This window comes from Eumetopias jubatus, unplaced genomic scaffold, assembly GCF_037043125.1.
Source record: "Eumetopias jubatus isolate StellerSeaLion01/CBP00866 unplaced genomic scaffold, mEumJub1_p1.0 scaffold_8, whole genome shotgun sequence".
Lineage (NCBI taxonomy): Eukaryota > Metazoa > Chordata > Mammalia > Carnivora > Otariidae > Eumetopias > Eumetopias jubatus.
In genome coordinates, this window is record NW_028274814.1 from 74,335,481 (window position 1) to 74,350,542 (window position 15,062).

The 15,062-nt window shown below is 36.5% G+C and overlaps 1 protein-coding gene across 1 annotated transcript in view; it reads right to left on the reverse strand.

The window, feature by feature from the left end:
* NELL2 (neural EGFL like 2) overlaps positions 1-15,062 on the reverse strand; it is a 323,780-nt gene that overhangs the window by 151,449 nt on the left and 157,269 nt on the right. Inside the window, exon 13 of the mRNA XM_028123096.2 lies at positions 14,902-15,030. Within this exon, the coding sequence (XP_027978897.1) occupies positions 14,902-15,030 (129 nt within the window). The remainder of the gene's footprint in view (positions 1-14,901; positions 15,031-15,062) is intronic.

The window sequence follows — 15,062 nt, forward strand, 5'->3', positions numbered from 1 at the left end:
TTGCCTTGTCACGTTGAATTTGAAAATTCATCAAGTTGAACAGCACTCTTTCCAAAAAGGCAGATTAATATTTTTAAATATTAAAAACTAATTTAACAAAGATGTATTTATTTTGCCAAAACAAGAGTTTCAGTGATTACAATATCCAAATTGATGCCTATTCAGAGTTATTAATCTAAACATTACATCAGTGCTTTCATGAAAGATATGGAACCACTCCAATTTCCAATTGCTTGTTTATACATAAATCACCGACTAAACTGCAATGTTAAATTTGACAATCTTAATCAATGTTTAATGTTGATTAGGAAGTATGACCTCACAACAACTCAGTACCAACAAGCATAGTCCAACATTTTCAGTCCCGTTTCTTCACTATCACGTTCTTCTTTAAGGATATGAACAACTTGTAAAAATCTGTCTGGGAGCACATTCTTTGTATCAAAGAAAAATTACCTGGAGGAAAGTGAGGTGGAATAAAAAAGTAAAAATGAAAATATTCTTCTGTATTATTAAAATCCCAGGGACCTATTTTTATATCGTACCAATGAGTAAGAGATGTAATTTCAAGCCATAATGTCCAAACACATGAGGCTCTTCTTGCTCTGGAACAGTCATTTGCCCAAACAAGTCAAGTTCTTTTCCATAACGTATCTCAAATCTCTCATTTCTGTCAAGTTCATTTAATTAAGACTAACTGCTTCCTGCAATCCACAGCCAGTGTTATATCCTAAAAACTTACTCCTATGTCCATTCATGGTACTGATAATGAAACTAACATTTACTCTCATGTCTATTACTTTGACTGTGTCATTTCATTTTTCTTCATAGCCTCACATTTTCACAAAGGATCCCAAACAGAATCTCAGGGCCACTGAATCAAAGTTAGATTTGTTTTATTTGTGCAATTCTTACACATTTCTAGCTATACTGTTCCCTGCCATTAACCATGCTGAAATTTCCATCTCCTATCTCCAAGCCTTTTTTCAGATATCCCTGATGCAATGAGATTATCTTATTTTATACTGGAGCTGGTTTTCTTGGAAGCAAATGAACACATGAAGAAAGGAAGAAACTGCAAAGGGAATGCTATTGGTGGTTTCATTTCAAGCAAGTGTTAGTTGACTTCAAGACTTTTAACAGATTTAACTAGAATACATGACTTGGATTTTTTGGAAGGCAAGATAAAGCTGGTATTTGTAATACAATCTCTAAGTTATACCTGACCTTAAATGGGGTTGCAAAAGTTCCATCAATTAAATTTTTAAAAATTGTTAATCATGTGACAAGCCACATATCACTTCAGATGGATTCTTTTCCAGGGGAAAAGATTCTTTTTTAAAAAAATAATTTTCATTTAATGAAAAAATAATAATAAGCCACTGCTTCATATAAGATACCTGCAAATGATCTACAATGAATCGCTTAATTCTAAGTAGACGTTTTCTTCCTAGTATTAATAAACAAGTACATGCAAATAATTACCAGGTATTTTATCCTACTACTCATCTACAGAAAAATAACACAAATTCCCACTGTTACATTTAAAGTTTTATCATATAATTTGCAAAATGAGGATAAATTATGCATACTCTATATCTACGAACTGGTTAGAATGTTATTCAGCCCAGAAAGGAATTTGGCATAAAGTGATTTGGTTCTGGAAATAATCCATGGTAACTTAGCTACTGAAGTAGTTAAAGACCTCATTATAATTGGCTTAAGCTATAAGACAATATCATCATATGGACTCTCAGCGTATTTTTGCCTCGAGTCTTCAATAAACTTAAGAGTGAACATCTTAGTTCCAAAAATAAATTCATGTTGCATGAATTGGCTGACACATGTTTAATCACAAACTTTTACCAAGGACTTACTTTTCTGGAAGGCAATTTTCACATACTTCATCTTACTTAATCTTATTTGACCTCTGCTTTCCCAACCTAATAACACAAATGTGCCCATTTAATAGATGAAAAACCTGAGGCTCAGAGATATTAAGTGATTTGCACAAGTTCTCACAATTAATAAACTGCAGAGGTAAGAATTAAGCCCAAGTCTTCTTATGCAACGTTCTTTCCATAACATCAGTACTGCCCCCACTCGTCAAAATTGGCAAGATTTTGATTTGAACCACATAAACATTTTACATTCATTAGTCTGCTAAATCTCAAAATTTCTTCTGACATATATTTTTTAGACATCATTACAGGTAGCTGCTCCTACAAATCTGCAGAATATCCATCTAGGTACTAGACTGACTCTTGCAAAAGGTGGGTATACGAAATAAGTATTTGTTCCCATTTACTACTTTTCAGCACTGACACAATTGAGCAGTAAAGGCGTGACAAAATTATAAATAATTTTTAACATTGGCAGGCAGCAAATGTTTCTTGCATACTACAAAGAAATGCAAAGATAAGCAATCTGGTAAGAATAGGGGGGCCAAACAAAACTCAAAATCGTACCAGAAATGTAATAAAGTTACAGGCCATGGATACAAATTTCCATTCCTGCTGATGAATCTGAGGGTTCCCTTCAACGTCTCCCCAGTTACTTCTGAGTGTACCTTGAGTGTTTCTATGGGTTCAGGAATAAATCAACACATACTTGCTATGACTGCTTACAACCCTGCCCCTGGGCAGCCCCTGGGCCTTTTCCATGTTCTCTGAGTCTCTGCCAAAGCTAGTGCATATCCCCATGTCCCTACTTTTGTCCCTTTAAAAGAGCTGCCATCCCCAAAGCTACAAAACTCTTGAGACATCACACAGTATCTTCTTCAGACTGTTCAGAGCTACTCAAAAATGAGAAAAAAAAATTCTTCTAATTTTGTCTTGTTCTTTGGAACTTAGTCCCCACGGTAATCTTGTTTATGTCCAAAATATAAGTTTTTCCTCTTCCCCATCATCACATTATGTCTCTCCCACATTCACTGGTAAAGCCAGCCTGAAGTGCCATGCAGCCCTTACATGCTCGTACATAAACTCCTCTGCACTCTTGGTATAAAACCAAAGCCCTCAAGAAGATCAAATAATAGTAACAGAAACTGGGGAGAGGTATCATGCTCACATACAACTATCTTCCTAGTATTTACTTAATTAACCAGTGGTTCTCAACTGGGAGCAATTTTGCCCTCCAGGGGAAATTTGACAATGTCTGAAGAAAACATTTTTGGTTATCACAACTGGGAGTACGGGACACAAACACCGTTGTGCTATTGGCATCTAGTGGGTACAGCCCAGGGATGCTGCTAAATACCCTACAATGCACAGGACAACCCCCATCACAAAGATCTATCCAGTCCAAAAGGTCAATAGTGCTAAGGTTGAAAACCCTAGTTAAAACTCCCACCACATGGAGGTGCCTGGGGGGCTCAGTCGTTAAGTGTCCGCCTTCAGTTCAGGTCATGATCCCAGGGTCCTGGGATCAAGCCCCACCTCGGGCTCCCTGCTTGACAGGACGCCTGCTTCTCCCTCTCCCACTCCCCCTGCTTGTGTTCCTGCTGTCGCTACTCTCTCTCTCAAATAAATAAATAAAATCTAAAAAACAAACAAACAAAAAACCAAAAAACTCCCACCACACGGTAAATAGAAATAGAGGACCACACAGGCTCAATAATTCATCTTTCTAGGCAGGAGCATATTAACTAAAGAATAATTCAAAAATAGTGACAATTCTTGAAAACTCATCCTTAGAAGGATATCAATATAGAATTAATCTAGAATAATCCTCTTCAAACTTTAACGTGCATAAGAATCACCTGGAAATCTTATAAAAATGCAGATTACTGAGACCCAAACTTGACCCAATTAAGCAGAATTAAGGTTGAATCCAGGAATCTGTATTTTTAACAGCCTCCTCAGGTGATTTTGATGCAGCTTGAACCACACAGTAAGAAACCATGTCAAGGAAACCAAATTGTATACCAATAAAAAAAAAACAACTGAGACTCTGAACACTGAAATTTCTCTCCAGTTGAACATATGGCTAAAAAACACTGGCTAGTTACCAAATAATTAAGATAATCAATTAAATAAGCTGTATGCCTTAAACCAGTACTCTTCAAATTTTCAAATGCATAGGAGTCACCTGGAGATCTTGTAAACATGCAGATTCTGATTCAGTAGGTTCGAGATAAAGTATGACATTCTGTATTTCTAATGAGCTCCCAGGTAATGGCCTATATTGGTCTGTGGACCAGCACGTTGAGTACTAAGGTCTTAAAAAACAACTGCCAAAGAGAATAAAGTCAGGACTACTTACATTAACAAAGCACAAAACCAATAATCACAAATCTTGTTTCCATCTGCATCTGGAAAATGGACATAGACTTTAAATGCTACCTCTATTAGAAAGTCAGCTCCATGACAGCAGGAGTTTAATCAGTTTTGCTCACAGCTATATGCTCAACCCCCATTCAGCACCCGGCACATTAAGCATACTCAACAAATACTGTGAGTAAATGGGCAATGAACAAAGAGTCTCTAAATGAAGTCTGGTGATTGATAGAAACCAATCATAAATCAAAATTCCTAAAAAGAGCCTATAGCTCCATCTCAGAGAGAAGAAAGTGTAGCTGGAACACAGGAGTGAAAGTGCACCTGGCTCTGGGAGTTCCAAACAGACCAGATTTGGCCACTCACCCTGACCAAATCCAAAGGCAAAGAAAAGAGTGGTGGTGAAACCAGAAAGGAATTTATGTCAGTGAGGCCAACACTGGAAAGACAGTGGACTAAGTCTCAAAGACTGTCTCCGAAGTACTGAAAGTACTTCCAAGTTTATATAAGGCAAATGAGGGACAAAAGTGGGTAGGTAGGTGCAAGTGGGCAGCAGAGGTCAAATCCATCATTGTCTTGGGGTCAATCACAAGCAAGGTTCTTGCTGGCTCAGGGCAGTCCTTATTGCTTAAGAGAGTAGTTTTTGTTCACATCAGGGGATGCTTTGCCCTCAGGGTCTTCGGCCTGAGCCAAGAAACAAGCTGGAAAGTACCCAACTAGAAAGCGTGAGGTCAAAATGGAGGCAGCTGAAGTCCTCTTTCAAAAGTACTTGTTCTTAACCCTATTTAATACATAGATGTATCATTAATTGATGACTGATTCACAATTTCTTCTTTATATAGTATCCAAAAGTGATCATGAACTCCAACAGACTTAAGCATGAATATTTTCTAGAGAAGTGCACTCTTTGGAAGAAAAAAAATCAGCTGACCATGAAAGTCACACAACTATGGTGTTTTGTTTCAAAAGGATAGTATATGGGTAGCACTGATTGTTTCTTCAACTTCCTTTGCATAAGAATCTATGGCTAAGAAGTTCAGAGAAGTGTACTCCTTATTAGGTTTGATTTTAAAAATTTAAAGTCTTTCCTTCATATCAGAGGAGACCATGGCTTCAAAGAAAAAAATGCCCTTTTCCTCCAATTTAAATATCTTAATGATGTTCAAGTTTACAAATGAACATAAATTGTTTTTGAGTCAGCAGAAGCTGAAGTTAAGTATCACAGAGAGTAAATGATGAATGGGCCCAGGAGAACTGCTAATGCAAGTTCAGATTTAGCTGGGTCACTTGATAGTGATTTTCAAAAGTTTTTCACAAAACTTCTCAATCGGAGAAGGAATAATTTTTATGAAAAACAAAACACACACACACACACACACACACACACACACACACACACACACACACTGATCTCCTCAGCATAGTGAACATGTTAAATAGATGTTCCTAAATGCCTAAAAACACTCATGTTTCCATAGATGGCCTTCATTATGTTGAGGTATGTTCCCTCTAAACCTACTTTATTGAGGGTTTTTATCACAAATGGATGTTGTACTTTGTCAAATGCTTTTTCTGCATCTATTGAAAGGATCATATGTTTCTTATCCGTTCTTTTTTTAATGAGGTGATTTGCAAATATCGAACCACAACTGCAACCCAGGAATAAATCCCACTTGATCTTGGTGAATGATTTTTTTTAATGTGTTGTTGGATTTGGCTTGCTAGTATTTTATTGAGAATTTTTGTATCTATGTTCATCAGGGATGTTGGCTTGTAGGTCTCTTTTTCAGTGGAGTCTTTATCTGTTTTTGGTATTAGGGTAATGCTGGCCTCATAGAATGAATTTGGAAGATTTCCTTCCTTTTCTATATTTTGGAATAGTTTGAGAAGAATAGGTATTAACTCTTCTTTAAGTGTTTGGTAGTATTTACCTGTGAAGCCATCTGGCCCTGGACTTTTGTTTATTGGGAGTTTTTTGATTACTGATTCAACGTCTTTGCTGGTTACCGGGATATCATATTAATTCTGAAAGTTGTTTTATGTGGCAACTTTTCCAATTGGTTGGATAAATAGATGATGCCTTTAAAAGTCCAATTCATATTTGAAAACATCAGAAATGCTTTTGCTCCTTTCATTTTTTGTTGTTGTTGTTGTTAATTTGTAACTGTGATACTTAACTTTATTTGTTGACCCAAGTAAGCCATTGGATGAATGATATTTAGTCAAACATTATTCTGGGTGTGCCAGTGAGGGTGCCTCACGATGAGATTAACATTTGAATTGGTACACTGAGGAAAGCAGATTGCGGGGCGTCATCCAGTCAATGGAAGACTTGAATAGAACAAAAAGCTGAGTAAAAGGGATATTTTGCCTGCCTCACTGTGAGCTGGGATATTGGTCTTCTCCTGCCTTTGAACTGAAATTTACAACATTGGTCTCCTGGTTCTCAGTTCTTTGGACTTGGACTGAAAGTATACCATGGGTTCTTGGGATATACAACTTGCTGACTGCGGATCTTGGGATCTCCTCAGCCTCCATGAGCCAATTCTTTATAAGCAATCAATGTCTCAATCAATCTCTCTCTGTCAATATATGTCCTACTGGTTGTTTTTCTGGAGAACGCTGATTAATACAGTAACCTTGGGCTTTTTTTAATTTAAGAAACTCTACCATAATACACAGAGAGTGCATCATTAGCCATAATTTTGAAAGCTACAGTGTCTACTAGAATTCCCTAATTAATCCCACAGGGCTCAGTCCTCTGGTTATTTATCCCCACTCTGTTAACAGGCCTCCCGTTAACTCCAGTGGGGACTTGTGTGCTGGGTTTATAATCAGATGATTGAGCTCATTCTGCATCTTTCTCTTCATATCTCTTGGAGCAACTCTGTGGGGCTACCATTCATTCCTAAAGAAGTCCTCTCAGATTGCCTCTACAGTCCATAGTTAATGATATGCAGATACTGTCTATGTCAGAAATTCACACTAAATGAATTATTTGTGAAGTGGTAATCAGCTGAGAAAGAGAGAAAAAAAGGAAGGAAGGAAGGAAGGCAGGAAGGCAGGAAGGAAGGAAGGAAGGAAGGGTAGGAGGGAACGAAAGTCTGTCTTCCCATTGTCTTCCTGTGTGGGTTATTTACCATGGTTTCAGCTCAGTACAGATTCTCTAATACCAATGAGCTGCTTTCTGGATGGAGTACAGATTATCTTTCCTTTTCAGAAACATTCAATTTGTAAGGCCAGTTAGCTGCTTTAAAAAATGTCTCTCTGAAGAAAAATCTATATGCTATTCTTATTTATAAAAATAAGAATTAGATTAGGTATCTAATAAGTAAATTAAAAGTAGTAAAAAATTAAAAACACTGAATTTATAGATAGATGATATGAATTTGAACCCTGGATTTACTGGGTAAACAATTTTGGGCAAATCATTTGATTTCCAAGCTCTTCAATTTTCTTAACCACAAACAGGATATTATAAAAATGCCTGCATCATAAGACTGCTGGAAGAAATCAGATGTTGTATCTAGAAAGTATATTAAGTGTCTCCCAGGAATCATATGGTTATTAGGAGTAGGTGATATTTTTTATGACAGCCCTATTGACAAACAATGGCAGGAAAAAAGAACACAAAATAGAAAAAAATATGGAAATTACTTTTATTCATTAAGAGTTATGCTCACATTACTTCGTACACGGGCTAGAATCTCCCAAAATGCAGAATAAGAAACAACGGAGAAGAGTTATCCTTAGCCAAAGGACTGCATTAAAAAGACAGGAAGGAAATGAGAGGAGATAGTGTTCTTTTGATAACAGGTTAAAAAAAAAAAGGAAAAGAAAAGAACAAAAGGAACAAAGAAAGTAGGATATCCAAATATAATTTATAATTTATGTTTGCAGGTGTGCCATGCCTGGCACATAGCAGGTAATAAACAAATGTTTATTAATATTCTAATCTCCACATTCAAATGGCATTTAAGTTAAGCACGGTCTACACGTCAGACATTTAATGTGCAAGTGAGTTGCTTTGCAAATTGTAGATAGAATTAAAATCTTAAGTAAAAACTTAGAGTGTACAGTAAAAGCAAGAGAGATATGGGGAAATTTCTGGGATTTTTGGTCCTTTCAATATGCAATGCCATATTTCAGTGGACATATAATTTCATAAACAACAAGTGTGTTAAATGAATGAATGCCTTCTCTTGCACTACTCAAAATAATTTTTAAGGACTAAAACATACCAATTTAAAACAACTGGATCCTTTTACCTATAAAAAATCAATATCATAATTAGACTTTCATATGCAATATAAGCACAATTCAATAAGTTCAATGCTTGTTCTCAATAATTCTTTAGTGATGAGGTAGCCTAAAAGTGCCCATCTGTTCAGCATATCTAAGCATTTCAAACCATCAATAAACAAACATTTCCTAAACTCTACACTGTCTATCTCTATTTTAGAAGTTTAGAAGAATTCAAGGAAAATAAACAGTCTATGACAAGACACAGGTGGGAGAAATATAAAGAAGCATACATACATGAGTTCTTTAATAAATAGTACAGTATATAAGAAAGTATATTACAACTGGACAACTGGATATAAACCAGTATAGAACAAGGTACAAATTCTTTGGCCAGATAAAATTTTAAAATAGATTGGAGAAGTTAAATCTGTGTGCTTAATTCATCAAGAAAGTGTTCAGAAAGAAAAGAAAAAGTAAGTAGTCTAGAAGTATAATTAAATCATGGATAGTCAGGCCAAAAAGCAAAAGGTATTTCTGCCAAATTATAGAATTTTGCCATAGCTACCATAACAAGGTACCAGGTACCACAAACTGGTGGCTTAAGCAACAGAGATTTATTGTCTCACAATTTTGGAGGCTAATCTTCCAAAATCAAGGTGTCAGAGGGTTGGTTCCTTCTGAGGGCTGTGAAGGACAATCTGTTCCATGCCCCTTGCCTGGCTTCTAGTGTTTTGCTGGAAATCTCTGGTGTTCCTCAGCTTGTAGCTGCATCACCCCGATCTCTGCCTTCATGCTCACATGACATTCTCCCCTTGTGTCTGTCTACATGTTCCCACTTTATGAGGACAACTGTCATACTGGAAAATGGTCCCACCCTTTTCCACCAGTATGACTTCATCTTAACTAATTATACTTGTAACATTTCCGTTTCCAAATAAGGTCACTTTCTGAGGTACTGTGGATTAGAACTTCAACGTATGAATTTTTGAGAGACACAATTCAATCCATAACACAGATAAACCATCCTGAGGAAAGGAAATGATTAAGAGAGCTAAAGGGACTTGCTAAGGATAAATGGATGCATAACTATGTAGGGCCAGGCAACAGAGAGCCTTGGAACCTTAACCTTAGCAAAGGAGCTTGATGTGTCAGACAACAGGAAGGCACTATGGGCTCTCAAATAGAAGGAATGGTGTTTTGTAAACATTGTCTGGAGAAGGGGTCCTCGTGGGTAGGAAGGGATGAGACACTAAAGATAGAATAACTAAGATGAATGTGACATGAAGTAAAAACTACCCGGCAGCAGCAGTCAGAATGAAAGAGATTAAATGAATCCAAGAGAAAGTGGTCTATCAATAAAAGATTATTCCTTTAGGGAGTTCTGATTATACCAAACAATTTCCTATATTTTTGTTAATTTGAAGAAATGTCTTACAAACTGATTTCAGAGTTCATTAGTATCAACTACCAATTTCAGTAATTATATGTGATATGAAATTATATGAAAGACTCATGCAGAATTATTTTCCTATTCTTGGTGTAACGCCAAAGGCTTGGAGAGCAATAACGCCAATTATTTTAAGGGGTTTGGGAATCAGGAAGAACCTTCCTCAACATAATGCACTATTGGATTGACACAATATATCCCTGGCAACAATTATGGACTGAAGAGAAAAAGTTAGCAAATGAATAACTTCTGAAGACACTCTCTGAAATGGAATGCCAAGGTGGTCCTAACATAGTAATGAATAGTGGGATGTCAAGAAAGAAGATATAGTCAAAACATCAAAAGCTCCTACAATTTTCATTTTAGAGTGAAGACACGAAGCAAAGAACCATTCTGAAAAACATGATGGCCAACCTAATTTTTGACAACCTTTATAGATGATATGTCCTAACAGGAGACCAAATGAAGGGAAAGTACTAAAATTTCACTAAGAATCTATAGGGAATGAGGGACAGTGAATGGACGGAGATGAATATATAATTTTGGAAATAAATACAGTAAACATATAGGTCACAAGAAATACAAAGTATGCCAATATACTTCCAAATATTCAGATCCTTTATATCTAAAAGGTGAATAAAACATCCAATCATAAAATCTTAATATTAAATCATGTTCATAAATATCTAAGGAATTGCAAAACTCATTCATGAACGAGAAGTTTTCATCTACGTGGCTGAGATACCAGGGGAGGGGAGAGACAGAACTTAAAAGGAAAAAAGAAAGTGGGGAAGAAAAATTCTTCCTTAGCCCCACTTCCCTTAAGCTACTGCTCTCTCTTCCTCCTTCCCTTCATAGGCATACATCTGGAAGGAGTTCTGTCCCTTCATCAGATCCATTTTTTCCCATGATGCAATATTCAATGTGCTCCCAACTGGCTTTTGTCATCACCTTTGCACCCAACTTGCCATTGCTGATGCCCTCAGTGTCTTCCATAAAGTTCCATGCAAAGGACATCTTTCAGTCTTCCTCTTTCTTGCTAAGAAGCATTCCCCTTTCTTCTTGAAATTCTCTTTCTCTTGACTTCTGTGAGACTGCCTTCTTTTCTTTCCTCCTACATTTCAGCCACAGCTTTGCTGTCTCCGTCACATCATCTTTTCTATAAAATGCTCAAACCCTAGAGTTTTCAAGCCTCTTTAGGTAATTCCTTCCAGTTCTTCAACTACTGTTCATATGCTAAATGATCGCAAATTTTATGTACAACTTAAACTTCTCTGAATTCCACATCCATGTATATTCAATTGACTACTCAACTGTGATGTCCCATAGGTACCACAACCCAACATGATGATCTTCCCACCCAATCTGTTTCCTAAGTAAGCAGCACTGATATCTGCCATTGCTCAGGCCAGAAACCTGAGTATCAACCTTGAAACCTCTCTCCTCGTCATCTCCTATCACCAATTAATCAGCAGGACTGGTTTTACCTCACAAATGCTCTCGAATGCATCCACATCTCCATCTCCACTTTCAGTGTAAGCTACTACTGTCTCACATCTCCTGGTTTCCCACATCCAGTTTTGCCTTCCATTCAGCCTGAAGCTGAAGTGATTTATTTAGAACACAAATGTGATCATGGCACTCCTCTCCTTTCCATTGCCTACCCCCTTGTTCTTAGCATGAAACCCTTACTTAGATCTTACTGTGCCCTTCAAGGTCCTGCTGCCCTTCATCCATCCATCAGGCACCTCTCTCTTTGCTCTCCACCTTCTATCCATTCTTACAAAGTATTTCTCTCCACCTGGAGGCCTGGAGGCATGGTGAGTCCTCCACTAGGAAATTCCCTTCTTTCCCATCTTTACCTCTATGCCTAGCTGATGTTTACTTAATCTTCAGATTTCCAAAGAAACCTCTATTCTCTTCACGCACTACCACCCATCCAGATCAGCCCCTGTTAACCTATTTCTCTTTGGGGCACTTGCCACATGTGCAATTAAATGCTTGTTGGTGTAATGACCTGTTTGTTATCTTTCTTGCCTGAGACACAGTATCAGTCATGTATATCTTATTTACTGCTTCACCTCTATTGTAGCCTTAAACAAAGTAGGCATTTAATAAATGTTTTTCAAATGAATAAATGAACCCCAACATTTACTAATGCTATTTTAACCCTTATCAAGTAAACTGTGGTAAAAATCAATTGTTGCAATTACAGTCACATCATTAAAACAACCCCACAGATTCAGTAAACAAAATTTGCATCACTTACAAATAATCATTTGCTTATTTTTGTATATGATCACAGGTCTAATTTCTTTGAGGACCAGAACTCTTAAGACCAGCTGATAGATAACATGTACAATTGCATAATTTTTTAACAATGTTGCTTCTAAGAAGTCAAACAACCTTAGAGTTAACAACAACAATAACAGAATGAAAAGGAAAACCAAATTTGATCAGAATACTGGAAAAAAAAAACCTCTTAACATGAGTAACAAAAGATATAATACTAGAAGTCCTCATTAGGAAAAATACAAGATCTCAATAATAAATCAACCAGTATTTCCATCATTTTCTTAACTTTTGAAGATTTTATCTTTAAATGACAAGGAAATAACATGAAGAAGAAATTTACAAACCATATTTCAGTATGATCCATTCAGAATGGAAAGCAGCTGCCAATTTGTGCTACATATTTATAAGTGAAAACAGTGATACAAACCTATTTTTAATAGGTTGCATTGAAAAGTTATTTAATCTAAATCTCTGGCCTCTTTTCTTGAATTCTTTCCTGTCTCAATAAATAGCAACACCATCCATGTGTTGCTCCAAACTCCAAAACTTGATCCCCTTGCCCTTGATCCCTCTTCAATTCTCCTCCACAGTAAACTATCTGCAAGTTATTTGCTCTATTTTCAAAAAATACCAAGAATATGCTCCTTCCTCTTCACCTCCCTTATCATTTCCTGTGTCCAGATCACCAACATCTTTGCCTAGGCTGCAATAGCCTCCAACTGCTCTTCCTATGTATGCTTCTGTTCTCCCCACCATATTTAACCCCATAATCTACAATTTAGTTAATCTAAGGCACTGCACCCATAGCTATCCTTTTCAATACAAGTGTTATCACTCCCCTAAAATCTTTATGAGCCTCTCTACATCACCTGGCCCTTACTTAATTCTTTAATTGCATCTTAACTGAATTAACATCTTAATTTATCTGCTGTATCACATTATCCTTTCTTTTGGTTTCTAGAACATCCAAGATAGTTCCCACTTAGGGTCTTTCTACTTGCTGTTGCTTCTTGTTGGAAAGCTCTGTTCCAGATCTTTCTGCAGTGTTTCCTGATCATCAGGTCTCACGTCAACTGTCAACCTTCCCCCCTTAAGCCCCATAGATTTTCCCTGACCATCTCATCTAAATTAATCCCCAATCAATCTCTATCACATCATCCTGTTTCATTTTCTTCCTATTATATATTACTACCTGAAACTGCCTTCTCTATTTCTATGGTTACCCACTTATTCTCTGTCTTCTCCTTAGAACGGGAGCTCCTGAACACAGAAAACTATTCACCATTCACTATCCAGTACCCAGAAAAGTGCTTGGTACACAATAGGTGCTTACTAAATATTTATCACATGAGTGAATATACTTAACAACAACCAAAGAAGCAGCTCCGAATATAAATAATAATCATAAAATTAAGATTCAAAAAGAGGTATCGCATGAATTTATATCATGTGGTTTCATATTACACACTTAGACGATATCAGTGGAGCTTATTACATGTTAGAGATCTCAACTATTATAATTTAAAATACATTACTAAGTAAGTTTAAATCCATTTGTTATATAAAGCTTTTCAAAATGAGGAATTTTAAATAAATCTGTATTATAAATGGGGAAGGAAAGGCATGTCTTTCCTTCAGCAAAAAATATAATGGTCTCTTTAGGACTGAATCAGAAGCATTTGATGAAATACTTTGGAAAAAAGGGTCAATTTTTAAAAATAAATGCTGACTTTTACGGCAGAGAAAAATCTACTGAAAGTTAAGAGTAACAATAGAAATTGGTTTCCCAAGGGCAAATAAATCATCAGGTAGCTAAACAGAGGCTGACAAGTTTATAACTTGGAGGTTTTCTGTCTCCAAGGACCAATGGCACATTCTCGACACTTGAGAAAGGTAAGTCTAGAACCCTCCAGATGTCCAAACACCACTGTGTCAGTGTTCTTACTTGCAAGACCTACTAGCTAGTCACATAATTAATGAGAATCATTCAAATCCGTGCCTCTGGGAAATAATAAATTACTAGATCTCATGGACTTCCAGGGTCTTCATGAACAGTATTTGTGAATGTCAAGGGTCCCCTCACAGTATTTGGACTGTTTCCATAAGAGGATAAACTACCTTGGATATTAGTTAAGATTCTAAAAAATAACTAGAAATCATTTACTCCACTGGAGCTATTTACTAAATACCACAGAGCATGAATGCAACCACTGAGATTACTTACAGCAGCAAATAAAAATAGCGGTGGGTACTTTGTCTTCCTGTTAATTGATTGCTTTTGTTAGACAACATTGTCTGGAAAAATCTGACTACAAGTCTAACTGCAAGCCACAGTAATCATGTCAATATGTGAACTATCTGAATATCTAATTATGAAGAAAAGAAGTCAATTTCACAGTGGAAGTATTATTTTAATTCAAGAAACCAGCCATATTAACTTATTAGTCTGACATATAGCAGATAGCTAAAAAACTTTAATTTGAAAGATAATTATTTTCAGCTGATTAATATGCTTCAAATTAAATTCACTGCTTTTAATGGGCCCATCAACTTGACAGCCTGGGAAATTAATAAATTTTGCATGCAGTAATCCTAGGAAATTTATACAGCTGAGCTACACATCATTACAAGGATTACCTTCACAGTAGGCATTGTCCTCTCGAAGAGCCCTAAAACCATCTCGACAGCTACAAACAGCCCTGTCATTCAGATTTCTGCAGACAGAATTCTCCATGCAGTTATGTCTTTCAGAACAAAAGTCATAACCTACAAGAAAAAAGAAACTTATTAAGGTAAAT